At 51.0% G+C, this 25,935-nt stretch overlaps 2 protein-coding genes across 2 annotated transcripts in view; one reads left to right on the plus strand and one right to left on the minus strand.

Moving 5' to 3' along the window:
• The first annotated feature begins 238 nt into the window (after positions 1 to 238).
• LOC113972651 (thyrotropin-releasing hormone receptor-like) lies at positions 239 to 7,757 on the plus strand. The gene is made up of 2 exons (XM_027693950.1): positions 239 to 1,015; positions 6,792 to 7,757. Exons 1-2 carry the CDS (start codon positions 239 to 241, stop codon positions 7,167 to 7,169), a joined length of 1,155 nt encoding a protein of 384 aa, XP_027549751.1. The 3' UTR covers positions 7,170 to 7,757.
• Positions 7,758 to 13,628: 5,871 nt separating this feature from the next.
• JPH2 (junctophilin 2) overlaps positions 13,629 to 25,935 on the minus strand; it is a 29,191-nt gene continuing 16,884 nt past the window's right edge. The window contains 6 exon segments of the mRNA XM_027693910.1: positions 13,629 to 16,148; positions 16,926 to 17,023; positions 18,103 to 18,600; positions 18,602 to 18,673; positions 18,675 to 18,895; positions 22,024 to 22,142. Of these exon segments, the coding sequence (XP_027549711.1) occupies positions 16,943 to 17,023; positions 18,103 to 18,600; positions 18,602 to 18,673; positions 18,675 to 18,895; positions 22,024 to 22,142 (991 nt within the window). The 3' untranslated portion in view covers positions 13,629 to 16,148; positions 16,926 to 16,942.

Here is a 25,935-nt window from a genome sequence, read left to right on the forward strand (position 1 = left end):
GGACTCCTGGAGGGTCTCGGGGACTGGGGGGATCCTGACCGCTCCCCGCCCCTCTCCATGGGGAGTTTGCAGGGGAGGGGGGTGCAAAGAGCCGGGCGGCTGCAAGACTAGGGGTGAATCGTTGGAAAGAAGGGAGGGAGGAGCCGGGGTGGGCGGGAAGGCGGGGAGGGGGCGAGGGGGCAGCCCCGGCTCTCGCCGCAGGGTGCGCGGGGCTCCGCCGCGAACGGCTGCGGGGACGATGGAGAACGGCTCGGGAGCCGCGCTGGGCGGCAGCGGCAACCAGAGCCTGGGCAGGATGCCCCGACAGCCCCTGGAGCTGCAGGTGGTCACCATCCTGCTGGTGCTGCTCATCTGCGGGGTGGGCATCGCGGGCAACGCGATGGTGGTGCTGGTGGTGCTGCGCACCAAGCACATGGTGACCCCCACCAACTGCTACCTGGTGAGCCTGGCCGTGGCCGACCTCATCGTGCTGCTGGCGGCCGGGCTGCCCAACATCTCTGAAGTGGTGGCTTCTTGGGTGTACGGCTACGCCGGCTGCCTCTGCATCACCTACTTGCAGTACCTGGGCATCAACACCTCCGCCTGGTCCATCGCCGCCTTCACGGTGGAGCGGTACATCGCCATCTGCCACGCCATCAAGGCGCAGCTCCTGTGCACCGTGTCCCGCGCCAAGCGCATCATCGCCTCGCTGTGGCTCTTCACCTCCCTGTACTGCCTCATGTGGTTCTTCCTGGTGGACACGACCCAGGTCACCTTCTCGGACGGGGCACAGGTCAGCTGTGGCTACCGGGTCTCCAGGAGCCTTTACATGCCCATTTACTTCTTGGATTTTGCTGTCTTCTATGTCATCCCACTGGGGCTGGCCACTGTCCTCTACGGCCTCATTGCCCGCATCCTCTTCATGAGCCCCCTGCCCGCCACCCCGCAGCATTCCCGCCTGGCCTCCGTGCACCAGGGCAGCTCCCTCCAGCTCTCCTGCCGGGCCAGCAAGGGGGCCCTGAGCTCCCGCAAGCAGGTAGGGGCTCCCCGCGGTGCTGGGACACGCTGGGCTGCAGGCAGCACTGCCAGGGGCTCGGGGCTTTGAGGGGCACTCTGGCACGGGACGGGGTGCCACAGTGTTTTGCTTCCCTTTGTGGGGGGAGTGGAGAGGGTTGGTTTGCTGCAAAGAAGCCTCCCCCAGGCCCGGCTGGGGTCTGGCAGCACAGATGGGCTCCCCCTGCTTCGGCTGGGCTTGGTGGAGCAGGACAGGGCTTCAGCACCGCTTGGGAGTGGCGGGAGTGCAGGCATGTTTGCTAGCTGATTAATTACTGATTGCTTCCCCTAGGAGGGGAGGGCTGGGTCACACTGTGCCAGCGAGACTCACCTCTCAGGAAGGGTCCTGGGCAGGTGACCTCGAATTTAAAGGAGCAAAGGGAAAGGAGAGCTTCTTTCTCTCTGAGCCCAGCCCAGGCTGCAGCGCCCTCAGTCCCTGCAGCTGGGGAAGGTCCTTCGATGTCACAGTGATGCGTTTGCCTCTCAGTGATTCCTCTGTCATTCAGCTGCCTGTTCACTGCCCATATCCTTCTCCTTCCACCTCCTTCTGTCCTCATTCCTCCTCTTTCCCTGTACACATGGACAATCACTGCCTCATGTTCCATCTCTTTGGACAGGTCAGTATCTAGACGTGGGACGTACCTGCCTGTTCACTCTCCTGCTGTTTGCAGGAGACCATCCCTTTCTGGATAGGCAGAAAAACTCTCTTTTAAAGGGAGGGGCTGAATTTGGGAGTTTGGTTTGAGTCCTTGAAATAATTTGTTCTGTTGTGATGTCCAGACAGCCCCAAACAGGCAAACAGGCCTGCCCTAAAGTCCTTGTGTTTCCCACTCTCTTGTTGCCTGCCTTGCACAGAAACCTCCATTCCCCACAAGAGACGAGTCAGAGTCTCGGAGGGGAAGCGAACAGCCCACAGAATGTGTATTTCTTCATGCTCTTCTAAGTCTTCCCAGTTCAGCTTTTCCTCCCTTTTTCTCCAGCACTGAAAGGTTTAAAGCGAGTGCCGACTTCTGCAGAAGTATTTGCCTGCTCTCCCAAGGCCACTGGCTGCTGTGGGAGCCTCAGGCAGGGAGTTCAGCAGCGAGGGCTCTTGATACAAGGCAGGTCAATGGGTCTCTCCTTCCAGAGCAGCTGCTGGAGGGGCTGGAGGGGCTGTGCCTCTCCCCCCCGTGGTGCTGTGCCGTGGAGTGGCTGGGCTGCACAAAGGATGCTCCAGCATCATTAGGACAAGTGGCTGTTGGGGCTGGATGAGGGGCACTCCAGTTCCTGGAAACATCTTGTGCTCTTTTTTCCTTTACACTGGGAGTTTACTTGAGATTGTCATTACCTCCTGAAGTATCTCAGCATGCAGGCTTCTCCTGGATGGCCTGCCATCACAGAGCTGGCATCGTTAGGAATAAAGATGGCACTGAGTTTTTAAAACTATAAAGCAGTTTTCCAGGGCTTCCTGTAGCTGAGTGTGTGTAGCTCAGGTGGTCCCTCTGACCAGAGTACAGCCTTCCTCCTCTGGCCTCTCTTTATAGAGGAACTGGTTCTTCCAGGTCCCGTACCCAGAGTCCCCTGGGAGAGATCCTACAGGGGCTACCTCAGAGGTGCCCATTTTTCTCCCTTGACTCTAAAGAGCCCAGATGGCTGGGGGTGTTTTGCTGTGGCTGTGCTCCTACACAGCCCCAGCACTGCGCTGCTTTCAGGGTGTGAAGACGCTGCTCTTCCCTCACTGGTGCCTCTAAAACACTTAAGTCCAGAGCAGGACAACACAAGGTGTAAGTTTTACTACGTTTATCACTGATGACAAACGCCAGCCACCTCCAAGCACTTATTTCACCTGCTAGGGAGGGACCACTAGAGGGAGTGGGATTCCTAAGAAAAGGATACACAGCTCAGGATGACGGTGCGGGAACCAGGAGGGGGGACATTGGCTGGGGAGATGAGCTGCCCCTCAGCTTTGGCATAGAGACCCAGGATGTAGTCAGGAGTCTGTACAGCAGATATCCTTGGCCATCCAGTAACACTGATTCACGTGCTTAAAAGTAGTTTTCAGCTTAATATCAGCTGGTCTGGTAAAACATCCCCTTCTGTCTGCAAACCCGTGTCTTGCTTCTATCCACGGCTCATTTACAGCTGTTCTGTGCACACACTGTGTGCAACAGAGTTGTGGCAAAACACGTGGAAAATTGTTGGCCCTGAGCTGGTGCCACCCTGAGAGAGATGCTTGAAGGCCACAGCAAAGCTCTGGCCTTTTTGAGTTCAGCTCTTTTGTTGGGAGTCATAATTCAGGACCGCTGTATAAAGTGATAAATGTCCCAAACTCTCCTCTGTGCTGATTAGGTTCATTTTTCACAAGAGAACCTGAAGTAAGTTCAGAGCACCTCTAGTTGCTCACCTCAGCAAGGTGGGATGAGGAGAGGCACCAAGACAGGTTTCAGCCAGTCATGCAAACATTGGAGGTTTTTTTTTCCCAGGATGGATTTACGAGAGTGAGTTTGGGATAGACCATTAGGTTTTATCCAGAGGAAACATCCTGTGTCCACAGAACTTTGCTGAAGTCATACCCAGGAGAACACGGTCCATCCAGCTTTAAAAGGCAAATTTCAGTGTTACAGCAAGCTCGGGGCAGGGCTGACTGTCCCAGCCCATGGTCTGGATGTGTCATTCTCAGGGAGCACTGAAGGGATTTAGTGAGACAGATCCTCATGGTGCTGTTCCCACTGGTTTCTCCTCCCAGGACAAAGGCAGTGCTTTCTTGCAGGGCTGTAGGACACAGCAGGAAGTGCTTGTGTGGTGACAGCACTTTGTGGTCCCCTGTGGGCTGGGAAGAGGTGTTGAGAGCTCGCTCAAGTGGGAGCTGGGGCAGTGCTCGCTGGCACCACAGGCCTTTCCATAGCAACCAGTCAAAAATGAGGGGCAATTATGCCTTAAAAGCAGATGAATCCCTGGTTCTTTTCCAGAATACATTTCTTTTGGTCTCAGAAAGGACTGGAATGAACTTACTGTTCAGCCTTATTAGGATACACTCCCCTGGTGTTGTCGCTTAGATGCAGAGTTCAGATCACTCTTCACAAACATCGTGAGTGGCTGAGCAGTAAAATGAGGCAGGGACTGACAACAGCCAAAAAGCCAAAGAAGTTTCAGCCTCAGGAGGTGGCACAAGAGCAGGATTAACGTGTCAGCTTTAAAGGAGACATTTTAGCCCTACAGAAACCTCCCTGCAGAAGGCACCTCCCAGAGAGCAGAACAAAGTATAAAAGCTCAGGGGTTTATTTTCTCCATTCCTGTGGGGAAAAACTTTGCATCTTGAGACAATCACTGGGTGAAAAGTACCTGTATCTCAGTAAGGCCCTGCAGAGATGGGCTGCTGCAGAGATGGGCTGCTTTCCCAGGACACATTTTCAGCAATCCTGCTGCCCAGGACTGCTGAAATTGGTGGAAAGACTCCCACCAACCCTACCCCTCAAGAAAGCCCTTTAACAGGGACCCTTCCAGAGAGGACAGGGATGAATTCAGTCTCTGCGTGGCATGGAAAAGCACAGAGCCTGCCCTCTTCTCCCAGGAGTAAATTGCTTAATAGAGGGGAATTAAATCCTGGCTGAAATGGTACTTAGGATCACTTGAGCCGAGGAGTGGTTTGCATTTTTCTGTAGGGTACAGCTATTAGCTGTTCAGGTGAACTTCATTCAGGTTATTGGGAAATAAACCCCAGATGCACCAAAGATATGGTAGGAGCAATTCCCTCTGCAAACCTGAGCAGTGGGTCTGTGGAAGGAGGCTGGCTGAACACTCCATCACTGCTGGGTCTGTTTGCTGTAAGGATGATTAAAACAGTAGAGAACACAAGTCCCATCCATATGCCCTGCCCCTGGGGCATGCAGGACGAAGCAAAATCTGCTCCTTCCTGGGTTTATCTGGTGTCAGGAGCTCTCTGCTCCCAGCTCTTGCAGGGCAGACCACAGCAATGTGGTTTCACCACTGCTGTCAGGATGCTCTTCCCTTGGCAAGGGGTGGGTGAGCCTGCACTGCCCTGCCAGCCTTGGCCGAGGTGGTGGCTACAACCGTGCTGGTTTGTAGAGATTTTGGTCATGGTCACTGTGTGCCAGGCAGCCCCTGTCCAGGAGTAATTCTATAAACCAGATTTTCACACTAGGTAGGGTGGCCTAAAACCAAAAACTCGTGAGATGTGTCTTGCTCTTCTGGATCCAGCGAGCCCTTGTAAAGGCATTGCAAAGCTCTGAAGCTTTTACTGACACCACTTGCACGTTCTCTCATATCTTTCCCAAAAGGCAGCAAACTGTGGCAGCAAACAAGCTGGAGTCTTAGCAACAGCCTCAGCACTCATTGTATCACTGTGAGATCTTATTCTGGGAAGTGTCCTCACATTTCCATTAAACCACACACAGCAAATCCCTTCTATTTTGGCCTCAGCTTGATAACAGTCCCTTTCTTGTAGGGAAAGTTTTGTTGCCACTACCAACCACCCCCCAGTTTCTACTCACAGCATTACAGGAAGGCATAGTTCCTTGTGAGGAAGTAAAAAAAGCACTCCAAGAAAAGTTGAGAGACTGTAAATGTGATCTATGATTATTTCCATACTGAGAACTGGAGTTATTGCACAACTCCCGTCCTGACGTTCGGAACACCACTGCCTTGATATGTATGTGGCATCAGTGTTTAGTCATATTTTCCTCCATGGGGACGTGTGTATTTTGTAAGTATTTGTTGGAGGAGGATTGTCACCTCCCAGAAATAGCTGTTGAAATTATTAGGATCACTGGGGTTTCAGTACAAACACCCATTTTCCTAAACAAGCTTATGTCGAGCTGAGGGCAATTACTGCTCACTTCTGAATTCTCAGTTTCTTCTTGTTCCCACTATGTTAATGTAGTACTTCCCAGTGTGCTGCAAATTAAAATAACCCATGCCAGTTAGCTAAGTAACTCCCATATCAGCACAAGGAGGGATTTCTTTAAGACTCCTTACAGTCTCCTCTGCCCCCATGTGTTGCTCTGTATCAGGAGCCTATTTCCTGGAACAGTATATCTGATGTAGGAAACCAGGAAACCCTAGGCAGGGAGATGAGATATATCCTATGACACTCCCAAAACTTAGGTCTCCATCTTTGGACAAGTATTTTCCCCGTTGGTTTATTGTTAGGTACAACTGTCAACTTTTTTTTTTTTTTCTGGTACAGAAATTTCTATGATTATCCCAGCCCACTTCCAGGATGGTGGATGGTTCTGAAGCATTTTAGAGGATCTTCCAAGGGTAGATGAAAACCTATAATTTAAGGGTTTATTTATGCAAGATTGTTTCCTGAGAAAAATAGTTTCAGAGACGAAGAGCTCCATGGTTTGGGTGCCTATTTTAAATGCTTAAAGAGAGATAGAATCATAGAATCATAGAATCATAGAATCATAGAATCAGCTGGGTTGGAAGGGACCTCTGAGATCATCAAGTCCAACCCTTGGTCCACTACCACTGTGGTTTCCAGCCCATGGCACTGATGCCACATCCAGTCTTATCTTAAAAACCTCCAGGGACAGAGAATCCACCACTTCCCTGGGCAGCCCATTCCAATGTCTGATTACCCTCTCTGTAAAGAAATTCTTCCTAATATCTAACCTAAACCTCCCCTGGCACAGCTTAAGACAGAAGCACTATGTAGACTAAATGAGGTGTCTGCAGCACTTCTCTAGGCAGGAAAGTTCTGCTGGAGGTTCAGCATCACCTGACTGTGTCTCTTTTTTCATATCCCCACTGGGAAGGTGACCAAAATGCTGGCTGTGGTGGTGGTGCTCTTCGCCCTGCTGTGGCTGCCTTACCGCACGCTGGTGGTGGTGAACTCCTTCATGGACCCTCCCTACCTGAACACCTGGTTCCTCCTCTTCTGCCGCATGTGCATCTACCTGAACAGCGCCGTCAACCCCATCATCTACAACCTCATGTCACAGAAGTTCAGGGCTGCCTTCAGGAAGGTGTACAAGTGCGAGGAGAAGCGCCCTGAGCCCCCCGCCCCGTGCGCCGCCCCGGCACCCTACAGCATCGGGAAGGACTGTTCCCACGACAGCTCTGAGCACATCACCCACCAAGAAGACCTGAACAGGCTCCCTGCAAAGAAGAACAAACAAATCCTGGGACCCTGAAACTCTGCAGGCAGTGGGGGCTGTGTGGCTGTGTTGGGAAAACGCCAAGGGGAATCGCTTTGGCGCTGCAGCAAGCTGCATTTAACACTTCTCCAGGGCATTTAACAAAGCACATTGTTAAAGGCAAATCAGTTTGCTTTTCCTTCACGCTAATTTATTCTTGTTTGGTGAAGTGTTAGGCACGGGTCAGTGTTTAGCATCTTTAAAGCATCTACTGTAAATACAGCAGTGCAATGCCATTCTCTGTTATGTGCCAAGTGCAGTTGCTTGTTGAGCTGGGCCAAAGCATTGAAAGGAAACCCGGGAAGAGAAGAATATTCAAGGAAATAAAAGCAACCTCTTTTTGCTGGACCCATTTTTCTTAGAGAGTGAGACTCTCCTACCTAAATTTACATGCCTCTGACACGGACACCCTATGGGAGCTGCTTCTCTAGAGACCTTATAGAGTTAATGGGGACAATTAGGCACTTCTAAGTAGTGTCTCCGCTCATCTCGGCACAGTCCTGTGAGGAATACACAGTCCTGCTGAGGAGATCAACGCCTCCCAAGATGTGACTACTTCCTATTGTAAAGGGATTCTCTCTAGTGGGGACAATAACCAAACTCAGGTGTCATTAACATGTCGTGTCTCTGGAAGCATCACAGTTCTCGCAGCACAGAAACCCAAGGTCCAGACCAGTTGAATTTGTCACAGAAAAGTGAACAAACTAATACTGAGTTTTCCCCAAGGTAACAGTAATACTTCCAGCATTGTGGTCTAAGTTTCTTTTGGATAATTTTACCTTTCCTGTCCAAATTCCTCTAGTCCTTTCAGTTGGAAACTGTACCCTTGTCCTGAAAGCCTCAGTGTGGTGCAGTTGTGTACTGGAGAGGAGAGCTTCCCATCCCAGCTACAGTTGCCTTTCAATGGCAGGCGAAGAAATTTTCTTATTTCCTGAGAATAAGTTGTGAAAGTCCATCAAGTGTTTCGTGGTAAGTGACACATTTATTGCTGCTGTCATCTTGTGAGCAAAGTGGATATTCATAACCTTCAGCATCCAAGAAACCAGCCCAAGAACACTTGACCCAGACTTGCAAGAGACTATCTGGACTAAGAGTAAAATGAAACAGATTACACACGAGCCAAACCCTGAGGATCTCGCCAAGTAAAACAAGTCTCAGCCACCAGTAACCCTCAAGTGACTGCAAAAAATTATTTGAACAGCCAGTGCAGCCTTACTAGTCAACATTGGTTTTCAGCAAACTGTAGTGTTAAAAGATCTTAGAATTTTGCATCCACTCAGGAAAAATATGTGTGTGTTTAAGAGCATAAGATGTGGGTAACCATTCTGCATCACTTCACTGGGTGAGTCAGGATAAGACCTCAAGTTCCCCTGGTGTGTCAGAACTGTCCAGGACCTATTTCGTTGTGTGTAGAGTGGTTTTGCTTGTATGATAATTATATTGTGAGTTATTAATTATCTACTTTGCCCCTAAAATTACTGTAGGATGAGGGAAGAGAACATTGTTTTTTGCAATTATTTGAAACACAATGTATTTGGAATTTAAGGGTTCATGCCACTTTTGCACTCTTTTGTGTATATTGCGTATATTGGGAATTTAGGCACAGAGTTCCTATTTATTGTTGTTACGGAAGTTCTGCAGAGGCATTTGGGATTTGCTTCTTGAAGAAGATGGAAGTGTTTTTGCTAACATGGGAGAATTTGCTTGTAACAATATTTTCTCTGGTACGGATTTTGTTTTTTTTCCCCTTAGAACAGATATTTCCTTAGCAGCTCAGAACAAGCCATTGATAAAAGCATCAAACCAGAGCAGCAAGGATCAGGGAGGAGGAAGAGGAGCCCTGGGCCATTGCTGGGGCCTCCCTGGGGCCTCAAGCACGGGCAGCATCTCCTCAGGGATGGGCTGTCCTGTGGCCCCCAGCCTGTCACCCTGAAGCTGTGGGTGCAGAGAGCAGCAGGGAGGCCAGCCTTGCCCCGAGGCCATGTGGGAAGAGGATTTACTGTCCGAGCTTGGAAACCCACTTGCATCCTGACCTAAGGCATTTTTCAAGCATGGGATGTGCCTTTGACAGCCTTGATCTCTGCCAACACAAGGAGCAGCTTAACTCCAAAGTATCTCCAACAGGATATTTTCCACCTCCTCATCACGTTTCCAGTCTTCACTGTTCCCGTGTATGTTTTTCCCCCCCTGGAGAGAGACGTTCTAAAAGCACTATTCTCTTAATTAAATTTCATCCTCAGGCTGACAGCTAATTGATAGTTCTGAAATTTCTGTTCAACGTACTTAGGATTCAATTAAAACCCAGTTCTGTTCTCCCCCCTTCTGCCCTTAGCTGCCAAGTACAGCATGACCCTGTGTTATTTTTTGAGAAGTAATTGGCAGATAAACTCCCCTGGCACCACGAGTTCTCCGGCAAACGCACCAGAGCGTTAAACTCTGCAGATGAGGAATGAGTTCCATGAGTTCCTGCTCTTCCCCCCTGCATGTATTCTGACACTTTAGGAGGAGCTGAGAGAGTTTTAAGTGGAAGTGGAGGCAGAAGGTCAGCACTCAGCTTGCTAAAGAGATGCTGGCTAAGAGGACAGGCAGCTACGTGCTGCTGGGAAATAAATCACTAGCAGAAAGGAATTAAAAGAATTAACTCACCACCGTAACTTCCTCTGGATATCCAGGGCTTGAATAAAAACCTCAGTTCCTTGTAAGAAATCAAAGAGCTCCCTTCAGGCTTCAGCCTTCAGCCTTGCATTGTACCTTGCAACATCCCACCCTACTCGTAAAGTCTGAAGCTGTATTTTACCCTCAGCATTTATTTGTCTCAGTGGCATGAGTGTAGGCTGTGAGTTTATAAATATGCCATCAAATAAAGAATCTGTTGCTCCCAAATAATCAACCACATTGAAGCTGCTCCTCAGGTTAATCTAACCTGCTACATTCCTAATTAAAGCTCATTATTTCTAACCCCTGCCCTTCCAGTGCCTGTTAACCTGCTTAAACACAATCTGGTTTCTTCAATTACAAACAAACAAGTCCCCTGGCAGGAGAGGAGGGACCTGGTACTGCTGCAGAGCCTTGGGGAGAGGGGAAGAATTTGTGAGCAGTGCAAAGAGGGGGATGGAGGAGGCAGAGCCTTGGGGAAGGGCTGCTGGGAGAGGGGTGAGTGAGGTTTCTGGGCCTGAAGAACCACAGGTTGGCTGAAGCTCCTCGCATTCATCAGGGACTTTCAGTCTAGGAGACACCACATCCGGCATGTTTACCTGAATCTGGCTGGTCCCAGGGACAGAGCCCACACAGTAAGTACATGGGACCTCAGCAGGGATTATGTACTCCTGGAAAACACACGAGGTTAAATAACTTATCAAAATCTTTAGTTTAAGCCCCAGTCAGATTGTCTTCTTACCTTGTCTTTTTGAGTGGTGGAATATTGGGAAAATTGGGCATCTCTGCCAGCCTGTGCCAGAGGAGAGCATGGCCATGCTGATGGCTCTCTGGGAGAGCCTCTCCCCTACAATACTGGCCAGCACTCCAGAAGCCAGCCTGGCCCAGGGCCACGTTAGGAAGTGACCCACAAAACACCAGCAGCTCCCTTAACAAGGGGCAAAAAGGCCATGAGGGTTCCCAGCACCTCCCTGCAACCAGAGCAGGCTTTCACTCCGTGGTACCAGCCTGGGGAGAGCACAGGACAAAGATCAAATAGTGGTACCTTTAAATCAATAATACTCAGGTCACTGAAGACAATGCTGAGCAATTCCTTAATTTTTTCAGAGCCACAAGAAAGCGTGGACCACACATTAGGGAAGGGATTAGATACAGCACCTCTTCAATCTGGTCTGGCCCCCGGCTGCTTCTTTGAGCTAATTAGTTCAAGCAGGCCACAATTAAAGAGATGCTGTTAAAGCCAGGGGATTGTCCTACAGCAGTATTAATGTAATCACTCAGCAGTTTTTTATTTTGCACTTCATGTGCACTTCAAGGCTTCTGGAGGGCTCTTTGGCCAGCGTTGCCCCCAAACCTGCCTGCTCTCTGCACTGGCTCAGGGGTTGCTCCTCAGGACTCCTCAAACCAAGGCATCTGTTCCAGAAACACGATGGGACACACAGCAGATCAAAGCTTGTCAGTCCTGCAGGACTGATTTTTACTAATATACCCTCAGTTCAGCACTTAGGTTAGCTAACTAGGCTAGTTATCCCTGCACATTTCTGCCCTGCCAGGGTCTAAATGCAGGCTCCAGTGGGAGGGCATTGCCTGTGCCCCAAATCCCGGGTGCTTTCCCAGCTATTGCCTGAGGGAGGGAACATGACTGTAACACCACAGGGTCCCTGTGACATGGGTATCATGTCACAGAAGTATTAAGGACAATCTGCTTTATAATTGCTGAATTTTCTTTAATAACCACCTTATGCATTGGGCTCTGAGTGTGCCGTTTCTATAGAGACAGGGGATGCTGACACTGCGCTGGTGGCCGCTCGCTGCTCCTCCAGTAGGGAATGAATGCCTGAAGCCACAAGCTGGGAAGCTTTTAAAAGCTTTTTCCTCTCAAGGAGGAGGTCCTGGGGTGGTCCTGGTGATAATGTGATTTTGAGATCCTCAGTGAGGGCCCACGGTGCTCCCAGGGTGGCTGATCCTCTCTGCCCTTGTGGGCACAGTGTGAGTGGCTGCTCAGAGGAAATAAAATAAAAGCAACTTTTTCCACTAGTGCAGTGCCAGCATTTCTGGCAAAAGAGAAGAGGAGAGGGTGGCCACTGTGGGGCCCCTTGATGCCAGCCCTGAGCTGGGCATGGCATGCCCTTGGCTTTCAGAGCAGGCTGGGGCCAGGCATGGGAAAACATTTCACTGGAGTTGCTGATGGTGTCTGTTACTGCTCCTGGGACTCACACTGGCTTCCTCCAGGAAGGGTCCCAAAGCAAAGGCAGTGGTGTGGAGCCAGCCCCATTCCTGGCTCCTAGGCCTGAAGGGAGCACAGGAACCCCTCTGCACGTTCTCCCTGCACCTACTCCCTGCCAGGGCCACCCTTACCCCAGCTCTGGCCCTTCCTCTCGTGCAAAGATGAAGGCCAAGAGAAAAGGTTGCTCCTGAGAGCCCCGATGCCCTGCAAGGACAGTGGAGCTGTCTCCAGGATGCCTGGGCAGGTCACTGTCAAAGGACACTGGGGCTCAGATTGCACCTTCCCTCCCGCCAGTGGAGGGTGAGGCTGCTGCCCTTCGACACAGGATCAGGCCAGTGCCTTTAGCCAGGTTCTCACATATCAGACACCTCCCTGCCCACCCCTGGGGACACTCAGATGGACAGAGTGGGGGGGACATTACCCCTGAAATCAGCAGCTATTGAGGCACAGACCCCAGCACTGTTCCCCCTACCCTGGGGAAGGTGCAGGCTTCTTGTTCTGCCTTTATTAGTACTTTTAAAGCAACATGTCATTGCTTTAGCAACCGACCCACCTCCCTGCTGCTTCTGCCACACATGGGCCAAAGACCTGCTCCATTCATCAGCCTGAGATTTATGAGGTGCACAGGGCTCCAGTTACCCTGCTGCCCCCAGCTGATGAATGAGATGCGGCTGGTTCCTCGCATACCAGAAGCAAAACAAGCCCAGAGGAGAGTAAAGCCATCGTTTCATCAAACTCAGCTCCTTAAGTCTCTACCAAAGCATGAAATCTTCTACCACAAGACTCCTTGCACTGAACTAAGCCAAGGGTGGCACTCCTGCCTGTGAAGACTGAGCCTGCATCCCGCCAGCCTCTCTCCACAGCCCAGCTTTGCTCATGTGAGGCACTCCAGAAATAGAAAAGGGATTGAAGGTTTCAGCTACTCTGGATTCCTCAGGCCCCGGGGCTCTGCTGCCCTAGGCTGGTGCTGGGCTCTGCTCTTCCATCCTCCCCCATAAATCACCCCTCTGCCATCTCCCTGCCCCTCGTGTCTGGCTTTCCTCTCACTTGGGTTGTTTCAAGAGGCTGAGTGAGAGGACAGGTCACAGACAAAGGAGAATCACTCCTGCCCAAACCCAGGAGGAATGTGGCACTGGAGGAGCAGCCAGTGACGCACGGCTTGGAGGAAACTTGGCAGCAGCCCTGGGGTCGGGAGGCAGCAAAGGGACCTGTCAGCAGCTGCCTGCGTTGCCTGGGCAGGCTTTGGGCCAGTGCCCCGCCTTTCCTCCTGGCCCAGGGCAACCTCTGCCAGAGGCCAGCAGGATGGTGGCACACAGAGTGTGCTCAGAGAGCAGGGGGCGTCCTCAGACGGCTGCCACCAAACTCCTAAAGAGCAGTAAGTGAAAACAGCTCTCCTTGCAAAGTACCCCCAGGCAACAAAAGAATGCAAGATTTTGAAAAGGATAACTGGGAAAAAGCTGAAAAACATCCAGGTGCCACCAGTGAAATTCTGCACCACTGTCTCCTTTAAGACCGGAGTGAATGTGCCAACATGGGAAGAAACCTGCGGATTCCCCTGCAAAGATCCACGTGGATAAAGTGAGCAGATAACTGTTTATTATTGCACGTAATCCAGCAGAACAACCGACAGAAAACTCCGGACAGTAGTACACAGATTGTAGTAAACAGCTTGCGAAATCTGTGATGAAGGTATTTTTGTGTGAAGAGTGAAAGGTATCTGCATCTTTGTAAGACCTGAAAAGTACAACACAACATCCTAGTCAGTTTTGAAAGCATGCAGTTTGAGGTAAATCTGGTATTTTGCATCTAAGAAAATGAAACCCCTAAGGGGCTCTCTCTCTATGTATATATATCCATATCTCAGTGCAATATGGATATAGTTATATGTCACATAAAAGCAAATCTACCACCTTTTCTCAGAAGGTTACTAGGAGGAAAGCACATTAATGAGTGCATATCACATGCATAAAAAATTGGGGGGAGGGGGAATTACCTTAGCACTCTTGAAAAAGATCCATTTTTGTGCTTAATGATAAGTAAAAGCCCCTCAGGTCTCTGGATGGAAATTCTCTTGGTGGTGAATAAAAGCAGCTGGCATATTGAAACTGCAGAGCTGGCAAGTGAATGCCAGCAAACTGAGATAAAATGTCAAAGGCAGCAGAGCCTGGGGTTTGCAATACATTTATACTTAAGAAAAGAAAAAAAAAGAAAAGAAAAAAAGTAAATTGCTACTAAACTACGCTCTGTGGAAGTGTAGATGATGCTGCACAGCTTTCTCAGGACTGGTACAGCCACATGGCTTTTAGGGATCACATTCACTTCTCCCACAGTTAACACCACGTATTTGCTACTGTGGCAAAGTTCCTGAGCTGAATAAGGTTAAAAAATAAAATTGGTTCACAAAGAAAAGTACTGAATTATTCTCACTCTCTTATGCCATAGCTAGAGTAGATAAATTAGGCAGGTTTTGCCGTGTCTCCAGTCAGTGTAAACCCCTGCGTGTCTGCCACCCCATCTCTGAAACCCTTCCAGATTGACCTTTGGAGCAGACTGGGCATCTGTTTTTTTTCCTTAACCATCATTTCCCCATTTCTTCCAGTCCAACAAGGTTTTCCCACCCAGTCCTGTGCTGTGGGACTTCAGGATACACAGAGGTGCACAACCAACTATAAATAACATCTCCTATTATCTTAAAAAGGGATAGAAAATACACATTGCTCTTAAAAGAAAGAAGAAACATGTCCAAGCACTCAGCCTCACACTAAACTGTAACTTCATCTGTGCCGACTTTCCAAGCTCGCACTGCTAAAGATCAGAGCAGATCATGGTGGAAAAATCTCCTTCCAAAGGTCACTCCCTGTTGCAGCTTTGGGAAAATCGGTGCAAACCGCCCAGGCTTCAGCCTCGCACACAACAGCTGGAACTGCCCCACTGTACTCTGCCCCTGCTGAAAACCTGGCTGCTGCATATTTCTGAGCCCAACACTCAAATACACTGGAGTCACTCATGTCTCTGCACCTTTTTTTCTTTCAGGAATAAGATAACCTCTCCCACGACAGCCACCCTGCATCCTCTGGCTGGAAAGTCTTTTCGCTCAGTGCAGTGAGAGCCCAGGAGCCCCCCTGCAGCCCAAGGGGAGGAACCTGCAGGCGTACAGAGGTATTTTCAGCAAGTACCTCCTTTTTACTGTAACTTGCAACATTTTCAGAGAAAAAAGGGGGTAAAGGGACAAATTCAGCACACCTGCTTCCTTTTCCCGTTACAGCAGGAAGCCACCCACTGCAAGACGCTTCTGTGCAGAGCGTTGTTGGTGGCAGGAGAACACTCAGACGGTGCCTGGTCTCAAAACAGGCACCATCTCCACCCACAGCACCCCCACATGCACCAACAGCCTTGGATCCACCAGTCCCTCGCACCCCACCCCGCAGCCCCGTCCGCAACGTGTCGGCCGGCGTGGGCAGGACTCGGGTTACACTTCAACAAGCCCAATTTCAACTTGCTCCCCCTCTCAGTCCTCCATACATGGAAAATGACTCCAGGTGACGGGGGGGGGGAAAGGAAAGACTTTTTGTTCATCCCTTTGGATGACTTCCAAGCACGGAGGGTGACATCATCCACCCCTGGCCATGGCGCGGCTCTCAGGAGTCATTCTGGTTGCTGTGTGTCGCTTCATCTCCACGCCATGGATGATAACCTTTGGAAAATCTCTGACACCAAGTCAACCAAGGGAGTTACAAAACACATCAGTGTGCACGCATGAGACCTTCTCACTCGTTTTCCTACAGCTACAGATAAATCCCTCATCCCCGGCGTGGCAGGACAGTTGATGGCTTTGGTGAGAATAATTTAAGGCAACTGCTATTTTATATAAAGAAGAAAAGGAGACCACAGTGCAGAAATCCTGGCTTTTCCTTGGTAGATTGCAGAGGCCAGCCCCAGCCTGGGAGCAGGAGACTGAACTGATCTTCAGGTGCTCTCGTTTAAGGTTGATGTCTGCAGTGCAACCTTGGGATCTCAAGTCCTCCTCTTTGGTGTTTCCGGGTGGCTGAGCTTTAATCCTCGCCAAGGTCTGAGGTCTCCATCAGCAGCAACGCCTGTCCCAGACACAGATGAACAGGAGAGTCAAGGGGGAGCAAGACACACGACCAACATATAACTGCAGTTGTCTGCAAGGCTTTCACCCGCATGGTCTGAATGGGGACTAATAACACGACACAAAGCAGTGCCCAGCAGGGCAGTTTCATCCCCCAGTAGGCCCCAGGAAGGCAGCCCAATATCCTCACGGGGGCTTGGGAGGTGCCTCTTTATGTTACATTTACATGAGGCTCAAGGGTCAGGTTCAGCCTTGATGGCAGATTTTTTTGAACTATTTGAGCCCAAGGTGAAAGAAATCTTGTTCAAGCCCAGGACATGTCCCTGTTTGTAGGAATCTCACAGGCAGGAGAAACCTCACAAAATTTTACTGCCACCAAATCCATATGCAAACCCTCATCCCAATTCAAGTGGAAGACCTGAGCGAGCTCCAGTTTAACCTTAGTCTGACAGACATCTTGGCTCATATTTACCTTTAGTAAAACAAACACAGAACTTGCACTGGTGCAATTTGAATTGCAAATTTCAGTTTCATATTTTCTATGAAAAATGAGAACCAACCACTGAAATTTCTCCACAAACCACTGTTGGAACAAACAAGGGATAACTGAGAATCTTAATGCTTAAGGCAAGGTAGTTGCTTTATTGAATAAGTGCCCCTGCATTTTCATCACATGGGCATCTATCAGTGAATGATTTGCATGGGCAGTAAAGCGAGTCAACCCTAAAACATCCAGTGAGGTCTACAATTGAGGGTAAAATCTCATTCCTCTTCTTACCTTGTCTGAGAGGCTCATCATGTCAAAAAATGTACAAATAGGATGGCCAGACCAATGTTCAGTAAGATGACCATGCAGATCACGATTGTGTTAGGTCCCTGAAGGAAAAACCCAAAACAGAGTATTACACACCACAGCGCCAGCAGAGACAGATGCATCTTGATTCTGCTGTTCAAAAATACCACAATCACCCCCTCCTGGCGCACAGAAATCTGGCACTTAACAACCAGCCTGAATTTCAAACTAAGGGAATGTTTATCAATCCCTATTCCTACTTCTTCCCTGCAAACTCCTTCAAAGGAGGCTGAATCAGGCTTTTTTTGAGGCTAAATCAGTTTAAAGGAGGCCCCAACCACAGGCACGTGAACTGCTGAGCCCATGTCAAGCTGCTCCTCCCAACTCCTTCCTGCACCCACATGGCCCATGTTTGTAAAGTTGCCATTTTTAAGATGAATTAAAGCACCCATATGAGATTATCGTAATGCTTTAATTTCAGATTGAAATATTTCCAAGCTGGGCTTTTCTAAAGTCACATCGGAACCATTCATGTCCAAAGGGCTGCAAGATGAGACTCAGTGGTCTAATAAAATGTCTGGGTTTCCAGCTGTATTTGCTAACAGCAAAATTGAATTTCAGTGAGTATATTTTAAACCTGGGAAATCAGCTGGTGATTTGACACCACCGTTCAGCTCACCAGGTGCCCCTACAGCAAAAAAGTAAATGTAACAGATAAAAGAGAAACACACTAGGGTTTTCTCCCTGCTTTTTTTCCCCCAACATTCAGATCAATGTTGGCTGGTAAAGGGGTGGGAAAGGGGGAGAAAAGTCTAAAACATGATTTGGAAGATGCCTGTTTTCTCCAGATTTTTGAAATAGGGATGTGTCTGAAAGCATATCTGCCCTGGTGCAGAGAGGAGGTCAAAACAGGAGGGTTATGAATGCCAGCCCCAGCATCTGGAGCAGGGCAGGCTGGGAAGGCGGCAGGAGAGGGAACACCAAGGCTCTGCTCCAGCGAGCCCTGGGATCCCAAAAGGAGCCTCTGGGCACCGCTCGAGGCCCGCTGCAGGCTCAGCCTGTGGGCTCTGCATCTCTGTGGGTCCTGTCGGACCTCCTGGCGAACAATAAATGAAAGCCCAAGGTAGTTCCCTGGGGGACTCCCAGGGCTGACCCACTTCACCTCTTCGCACTCCTCCACCTTCTGTGCTGCCACCACCGCTGCTGCCACTGGGGTCGGGCTCCGCTTGGCCCCCGCCTTGGGCTCCATCCGCCCCGGTGCCCTGGCCTCAGTCTTCCTGTCGGCTGCGGGCTCAGCCCGGCCCGTGGGCCTGCGCTCGGGGCTGGGGCGCTGCTGCGGCTCCTTGTGCCGGGGCGAATCTGGCTTGGCCTCCACCACAGCCGCCGGCTTCTCCTCCCGCTCCTGTGTCGGGGCAGGGGTGCCCCCCCGGCGCTGAGGGTCCCCCCGGGGCTCCGGGGAGGGCGGTTCGTGCTCGGGGAACTGCTCCTCCTCATAGTCCGTGGCGGGGGTGACCGGGGAGGTGCGGACGGCGTAGCTGTGGTAGCCCTTGAAGAGCTCGACGTCGGGCTCGAGCGCCATGCGCTGCAGCGGCCCAATCTCCATCTGCTCGGCGGGGCGGGCCCGGCCTCGCGAGGCCGGACGGGCCTCGCCCTCGGGGGGGCGCGGGGCTCCCACTCGCCCGGCTGCCCGCCTCGGCCCAGCTGCCCGGACGGAGGGCACCGTCCTGCCGGGGGGGCCGCCTTGGCGCGCTTGGCCTCGGGAGGGGTGGCGGCGGGGCTGGGGGCCGGGCTGGTGCGGCGCGGGGGCTCCTCGGGCTCGTGGAGCTGGGGGCTCTCAGGCGGCGTGGGGGGCGGCGGGGCACCCTCAGGCCGCGGCGCCTCCTCCTCCATGTTGACCGCGTGCTCGGCGTTCTCGATGATCTCCTGCAGCAGCTTCCGCTTCTGGTACTCGGGGCCTGCGGAGAGAGGGGTGGGTGTGAGGAGTATCCCCAGGGCTGGGGGACAGCACCATCGTGCCCCCAGCCCTGATGGATTTGGGGATCGCTGTGCGAGGGTCCAGGTTGGAGGGTGTGAGAAGGACACAGATAAGAGCCTGCTGCCAGGAGGGATTTCCCCCAGGAGCAGCCAGAGGCCCCAAGGCCCATCGTGCGCTGCCTGGTTGGGAAGAGCCAAGCAGGAAGGAGCAGGTGGGGAGCTGCAGATGAGGGTAAAGAAACAGTGAAAATCTGCAGCCCAGCTTCTTGTGGTCACACAGATGGGTCATGCTGGGGCTAAAGGGGATACCTGGCACCATCACACGAGGTGACTCAGGGTTTCGTTCTGGCCTCATCTCTCATGCTGACTTATGAGTTCCTAGTAATGTTGCCTCGTCATTCAATTGCCTAATCCCTTCAGTTATTCACTTATCATTAAATCTTTACTTCTTATTAACCCTAGGCCGTGTCTGCACAGCAAATTGCAGCCCAGCCTGGGTCTGGGGAAGTCAGCCAGAGCCTGACACTGATGATATCGATCATGGTGGATGTCTGGCTGACCTAAAAAACCAACACTAAGCAACTGGGAATATCTTGTGGAATAACAACCCTGCACAGTGCTCTGCATGCTGGGACATGTGCTGTGATAGGGGTCCTTGCACATTACCATGATGATCATAGCAAGTGAGAACAAGAAGAGCATCATGGCCTTTATGGGCAGTGCAAGGTCACAAAGCATCTGGTTTGAAAGCCAAGCGCCTCCTTTGGCCTTATTCTGCTGAACCCCAGTGATGCTGAGGGGTGCAGACCTACAGGGCTTGCTCTGTGCTCCTGAACAACACAGATCCCTGGCTGCCTCAAGGCCCCTCCCCTTGACTCCTCCACCCAAGAACTGATGCAGACTTAAGTCTGGTTGGGAAATTTGGCTTGGTGCTCCTTTCCCTCTAATAAATCAGTGGTATGATTTGCACACTGCTACCTTCCCCTCTGCTTGGAGGGGCAGTGGGGAGAAAGAGGGCACTGATTTTAGCTGCTCTGCCCTGCCTGCCCACTCCTGTCAATCAGCAGGTGACCCATTCAGGGCCATTTATTTCTGGCTGCCAGTAAGTTATTTGGAAGCCGTTTCAACAGTTGTTCAGACTCTTCAAAATAAGCTGCCTGCAGCTCCAGGCTCCTTGCTCCCTCCTGCTGCTTTTTTCTCTTCCTAAATAATTCACACAAAAAAACCCCAAAAAAAACAACTGCCTGGAGAGCACCACACTCACCTCCTCACTTTCATCTCCCAGCACAACATTTCAGGAAGGGCTTTGGCTTATATCCCTCTCCTCTAAGCTATTAGGGATGATACCCTAACTGAAATCCAGGGCTCAATACTTATCAGAGATATGAGGCTTGCTGAGCAGGATTGCCTGTGCCAGACACAGCAGGGTCTATCTGCCAGGATAGCAGGGAGAAACACAGCTACAAAACACTACTGGGCTCTCTTGGCTCTGTGACCAGCAGCTCCCAGTCCTAGTAAAATCCCAGGGTGGACTATTGTCTGTTTGTTCCTGCATGGTGCAGCCACGCAAGAAGAGACATCTGCCCTTGTTGTGCACTTTGGGACTTTACAGATGTAAAAGAAACATGGAAGAACAACATGCAACAACAACTCCTGGAGAGAGGGAGTCCAGGACCCAAGCGAGGCCCTACATAACAGCAACATCCAGCATCTGAGGAGCCAGAATTGGAGGTCAGGCTGCCTCAAGCATTTTACAGAGACTATTTCAATTGTCTCATTCAATCGACATGGGTGGAAAAAATAATCCAGCTGGATGTCCAAAACCTCCCATCGGGAATTCCAGTTTCCTTTGTCTCTGTGCTATAAATACCCCAGTGTGCAAAGGGTGAATGTGGAGCTGTGAGTGGCAGCTGGGGGGGGCTTATGTGAGGATCAAGCAATGGTTAGCCATTGTTAAATGAAGTGCCACACGCTGGCTCGTGCCCATGCCCGGGTGCTGTGGTGTTTCCCCACTCAAAGCAGCTCTGACAGGCCTTGCTGGGCAGTGGGGAGGAGCAGGCAGCCCTCCAGCACAGTGTCTCCCCAACTGGTAGGTGCAGGGCAAGGTGGGAGTACAGGGGATTTAGGCAAATCTGTCAGCATGACTCTCCCCAGCCAAGTGCTGGCTGTGAGCTGTTCCCCGTTCCCACTGTGTGCCCTGTGCTGGGGTGTAGTACAGGAGATGCAGAGACACCAAAATCAGAGCAGGAGCAGGTGTCAGGTTTTGCCGAGAAGGAGTCAACCTTTGGCTTCTCACCCCAGTTCTGCTGCTATGATAATCCCTTGTGATCCTGCCTCAGCAGCCATGGGGCACTCATTGCAGGCAACAAAGCCAGATAATAAAAAAGACGGGATGCAAATGTAGGCACTTGGAATCTTATTTTCTGCTCTGTTACTACCTTCCCTCTCTAGAAAGGAAAGTTTTCCAGGAAGAGCTAACTCAGTCTAGGGAAAGGTAATGGCATTCACAATGCTGCTTCTAGTATTACACTTCCTATCTACTAATCCTCAGTGCTTGGTCTCACAGGAGGAACCTCCCAAGTGCTTTCCCAGCCAAATAATCAGCAGTGATGCTAACGAATAAATAGTGAATCAGGGAAATAGTATTTTGCATTAGCTGCCTTCTTATAGGATATTACAGCCCCTAATTAGCAGAGTCTGATTGTGCCCTTATGCATTGTGGGGCCCCACAAGATATGGGCTTGGGAGGCAATGTGCAAAGCTGTTCCAAGAAAAAAACACAAGGGATATATCTACAGGAGTGCTGCAAATAGCCCCAAGCTTGCTGCCTGTCCTGCCCGGAGTTCTGAGGGCTTCAGTGTGTGGAAAAACATGGGGAGAGGTTGAGGGACTGTGGGATTTTCCTCCAGGCTATGGTAACACAGTGGGTAAAACAGTGGTGTAAGGAGAGCAGCAAAACAGCCAGGGCAGGGGCCTGGCTGAAACTGAGCAAAAGAGGATTTAGGACAGACAGGAGGGTAACTTGTAGAGTTATAAAGTGGGTAAAATATTTGAACAGATTCCCCAAGGAAATTGCAAAACCCCTCTTAGAAGATGCCTCTGATCCTACCTGGCTGGTAGAAGTCTGGGGAGAGCTCCCTGGCCATCATTCTGGCTATGCCCGACTCGTTGTTGGCTGCCTGAGCTGCCTGCTCAGACCCCTCAGCCTTGGCTTTGGCGTGAGCCGTCCTGCGGAGAGAAGGGGGGACAACAGTGAGCACCCTCTGAGCCAAAGTTGTCCCAGCTCGAGCAGCAAACGCTGTCCAGCACCAAAATCAAACCAGCCCCTCTGGTATAACAGCACTCAGCATTTGCCCAGGTGACCCAAAACCTGACACCCAAGGAGAAAAGACCAGATTTTCCAGAAGGAAGGGACCCAGCTGCTCAAGGAGAAGGTGGGAAGGTTGCACATAACTGCACAAGGGCACAGGGCAGGTGTGTTTGCAAATGTGAGCGTGTTCTTGTGTTGCAGTGAAGCAGCAGGTGCTGCTTGTTGCTGTGCTGCTCAGAGGAACGCCCAAAGCATCACACAGGCATCTTTGGAGCATAAAGGGACAATATGTGGTGGCTGAACTCTGCTGTGCTGTCACCAGCCCTGAGCTGCTCCACCTCCCCAGAGGCAGTGTGTCCCTGCCCCACACACCCCTGAGACAGGTTTTACCCCAAATGTCTCTCCTGTAGCTCTCCAGCAAACACCACACATTGTCCAGGGGTTCCTTTACTCACCACAGCCTATGGGGCTGCTCTCATCAGTATAGGAAAGACAGAGCTATTGTCTCTGTCTCATCTTAGCTCCCTGAGTCCTCTCCACCTCTTCCCAGCACATCTCCTCCTTGCTCCATAGGGCTACAGGGCTATGAGAGTTATTTTACTGGCCAGCTGTCATATTCCTCACATGCCTCACGCTCGGAGCCCTGTGATCTTTTTGCTAAAAGCAGGGTGGCTTTACAGCCCAGCTGCTCAGTCTGGGAAGGAGCTGACTTCAAACAGCAAAGTTGCATCTTAAAAATAAGGGTGGGTGAAGCACCATATATTCATCTGCTTTTTTCCACCTGGGGCTTACCAAGAGCTGCCTTCCCCTCACTGTCAGGTTTTCCAAGGCTGCCCATAGCTCCCATTTTACATACAAACCCACATATTTTTGTGTGGACAGTTAAGACAAGGAGTTAGCATTCCTCAAACACCAATTCACACCAAATCACAACCTTTAACGTGGACTTAGGGTGTCTGATGAGCCCTTTTCAGATTCAGGTTGGCATCTGGTCATGTTTTAGGACAAAAAAAAGGAGGAAAGATGCAGTTCTCATCCCAACAGTGAAAAAGCTCCAGAGGAATTTTTGGACGGTTAGTCATGAAATCAGGATTAATTCTTTCCCACTAAACTGAGATGCAGTAGGCAGACAAGACTAGCTGTAGTCTGAATACTCAACAGGTGCAATGAAAAAGTGATAGAAATGCTGTTCTGAGAGCCTTAGAAGGGAGAAGACACACACATATGCCATTCTGAGTAGCTGCAAGGAAAGAACTAAATGTGGGGCATCAATCCCAACTGACACAGGCAAGAGTGTGATTTGACAGGGAGCCAAAAACACTGTTCAGGGCTCTGCAATAGAGGAGACAGTGTGGAGCTGCTGTGGCTCAGCCTATCCCTCCCTGGGATGACATCCCACTCCACTGGAGCCATGATTCACCTCGCTGCCCACACTCATATGTTATCTCCCTGCTTCCTCTGCAGGCTGAGCTGCCTGGGATTGCAGTCATTCTTGGTCTTTTTATCCAAAATTATTACAGCTCCTGACAAACCCAGAGACAAGACATGATGAGGCAGAAAACAGCATTTTTAAGCTGCTGCTCACAAGCAGGGGGTCTGAGCCAGCTCCAGACAGAGAGAGCACCTCCTTTTTTGGTAGCATATAATCAGCGTGATTAATTCCACTATAATCTGGCAGGGGCCAAGGGGGATATCTCTGTGCTCTCCGTGCCTGGGGGATCAGAGTGGGCTGGGCACACTGTGCCTGGGGCACACAGCCTGCCTGGTGCTGGCCCCTGGGAACAGCCTTGCAGAGGGGGGATCCAGCTCTTCATCCCGGCAGGATGGGCTCCAGCCCCTGGCTTTGTCCTGCTGCTCTTGGAGGATAAGACTCCACCAAGAGATAAAATTCTCCCTTTCAGTTGCTTGCTGAGCTGGGTGGATGCTGCCCTGACCAATTTCCAGCCAGACAATCAGCCAGCTGGCCCCAGCTGGAGGAGCAGCAGGCAGCTCCTGGCAAGTGCTTTCCTCAAAGTGGCTCCCAAAAAAGTCTTCTGGAAGTGGACTAGACGTGGGGTCTGCTCTCACTAGTAAGGGCAGAGCTGGACTCCACGTGTCACCAAGAGGGTGCAGGTGGCTCCCATGCTCAGCTCTCTCCCAGCACCTTGGAACAACACAAGAGAACAGCCTGGGGGTGTTGGAGTTACAAGGTAGCTCCCAGTTATGCTTTTCTCCTGGTGGAGATTTCCTTTCCTCCAGAGGAGCTGCTGGATGCTACTTGGCTGCTGTGTGGGGCTTGAGTACTGCAATTCCTGCAGGTAAAGAGATGGCAAGGCCAGGGAGATGCCAGCCTGGGTTGCAGACACTGTGGGCAGTGGGGAGCTGAGCCACGGCTGCGAGCCACCACGGCCCCAAGGCTAGAAGGGCTCTGTCATGAGCCCTCCTGGGCATAGAGGGGTGTCCAGCTTGGGCATCTCCCAAGCTCCATACGTGGCAAGAAGCTAAGCAACACAACTTTGGGATCCTGCATTGCCTGGGGACTGCGAGCTGCATGGCAGCTTTGCCCAGCTCTCTCGCTCTGCAGGACACATTTGACCTCTGCTCCTGTCTCCTTGCTCACAAAGTCATCCAGAAGTGATTGATTTGGAGGGACTATGGTCAGCACAGCTGCAGCTTCAAATCTGGCACCTCCAGCAGCCCACATGTTGTCCCTGTTGGCATCCCAGGAGAGCACCGGTCTCCCAGACAGCGGGGATGCTAATGCCTCCCGCACTGGGTCCCTCCACTGCTGAGATAATTTATTATGGCAGCAGCCAGGTGATAAACATTTGGCTTTCAGAGACATGGCATGGTTTCTTAAGTACATCTCTCCTGGGTGTGCCACACATCCCTGGGGCACCAAGTGAAGGCAGAGCTGCTGCAACCCTCCAAAAACCCACGCTGAGGGTTTAGTAGCACTGTGACAAAGTCCAGCCTGGAGGAAAGGGCTCAGCCATAACAATAACATCTAACTGGCCTCGAGTATTCCTGAATTTATTATTTATCCTCATGGCTGGCAGTCCCTGAGAGCTCAACGCAGAGGAAAACCTGGCTCTGGCAGCAAAGAAGGAGACAAATACCAGCTGCCCTGGGAGAGCCCAGTGCATGCAGCCCATGGCACAACAGCCTGTCCCAGCCCAAGCCTGGGGTCTGCCAGGAGCAGCAGTTAAGAAAAGAAAAAGGCCAGGGAGGTCTGAGGGTGTCAGGAAGGTGATTTTTGAACCTCGGACATGAAACATGTAAAGGGAAAAATTTCTCCCGAGGTTAAAATCTTCTGATGAAGCTGAATCAGCTTTTGCAAAATGGAAATGCCAGCCTTTTATTATCTGATTGTAAATTTGATGTTTTTCAGGTAGCAATTTAATCAGGGCCAAACTTTTTTATTTACTGCTGGTTGTGCTGTCAGCTCCTGGCACCTCTGCAGAAAGCAGCCCCTGCAGAAACCAGCAGAGGAGAAAGTTTTGAGATGAAGGAGGTCAGGGGGAAACACAGTCCCATGGGTTTTAGAGGAGCCAGCAGCAGAATTCAAAACCCCTGTTCAAGGCAGTGCTGGAAAATGAGCCACAAACACTAAATACATCCAACTGGGGGAATAAACACAAAGAGGGGCCTCTACAAACCCACATCCCAACCGAAGCAGTGCTTCTGGGATGAACACTTCCCAGCTGCACCCTGAGCCACCTCCCTGGGCAG

The sequence above is a fragment of the Neopelma chrysocephalum genome, unplaced genomic scaffold (genome assembly GCF_003984885.1).
Source record: "Neopelma chrysocephalum unplaced genomic scaffold, ASM398488v2 Primary Assembly neopelma1_94, whole genome shotgun sequence".
NCBI classification, from domain to species: Eukaryota; Metazoa; Chordata; class Aves; order Passeriformes; family Pipridae; genus Neopelma; species Neopelma chrysocephalum.

What these genes read in the sequence shown, in the direction of transcription:
- LOC113972651 (XM_027693950.1), top strand. Translation starts at nt 239, where the DNA reads ATGGAGAACGGCTCGGGAGCCGCGCTGGGCGGCAGCGGCAACCAGAGC. An exon ending in CCCTGAGCTCCCGCAAGCAG is followed by an intron (nt 1,016 to 6,791) that starts GTAGGGGCTCCC and finishes CCCACTGGGAAG; the next exon opens with GTGACCAAAATGCTGGCTGT.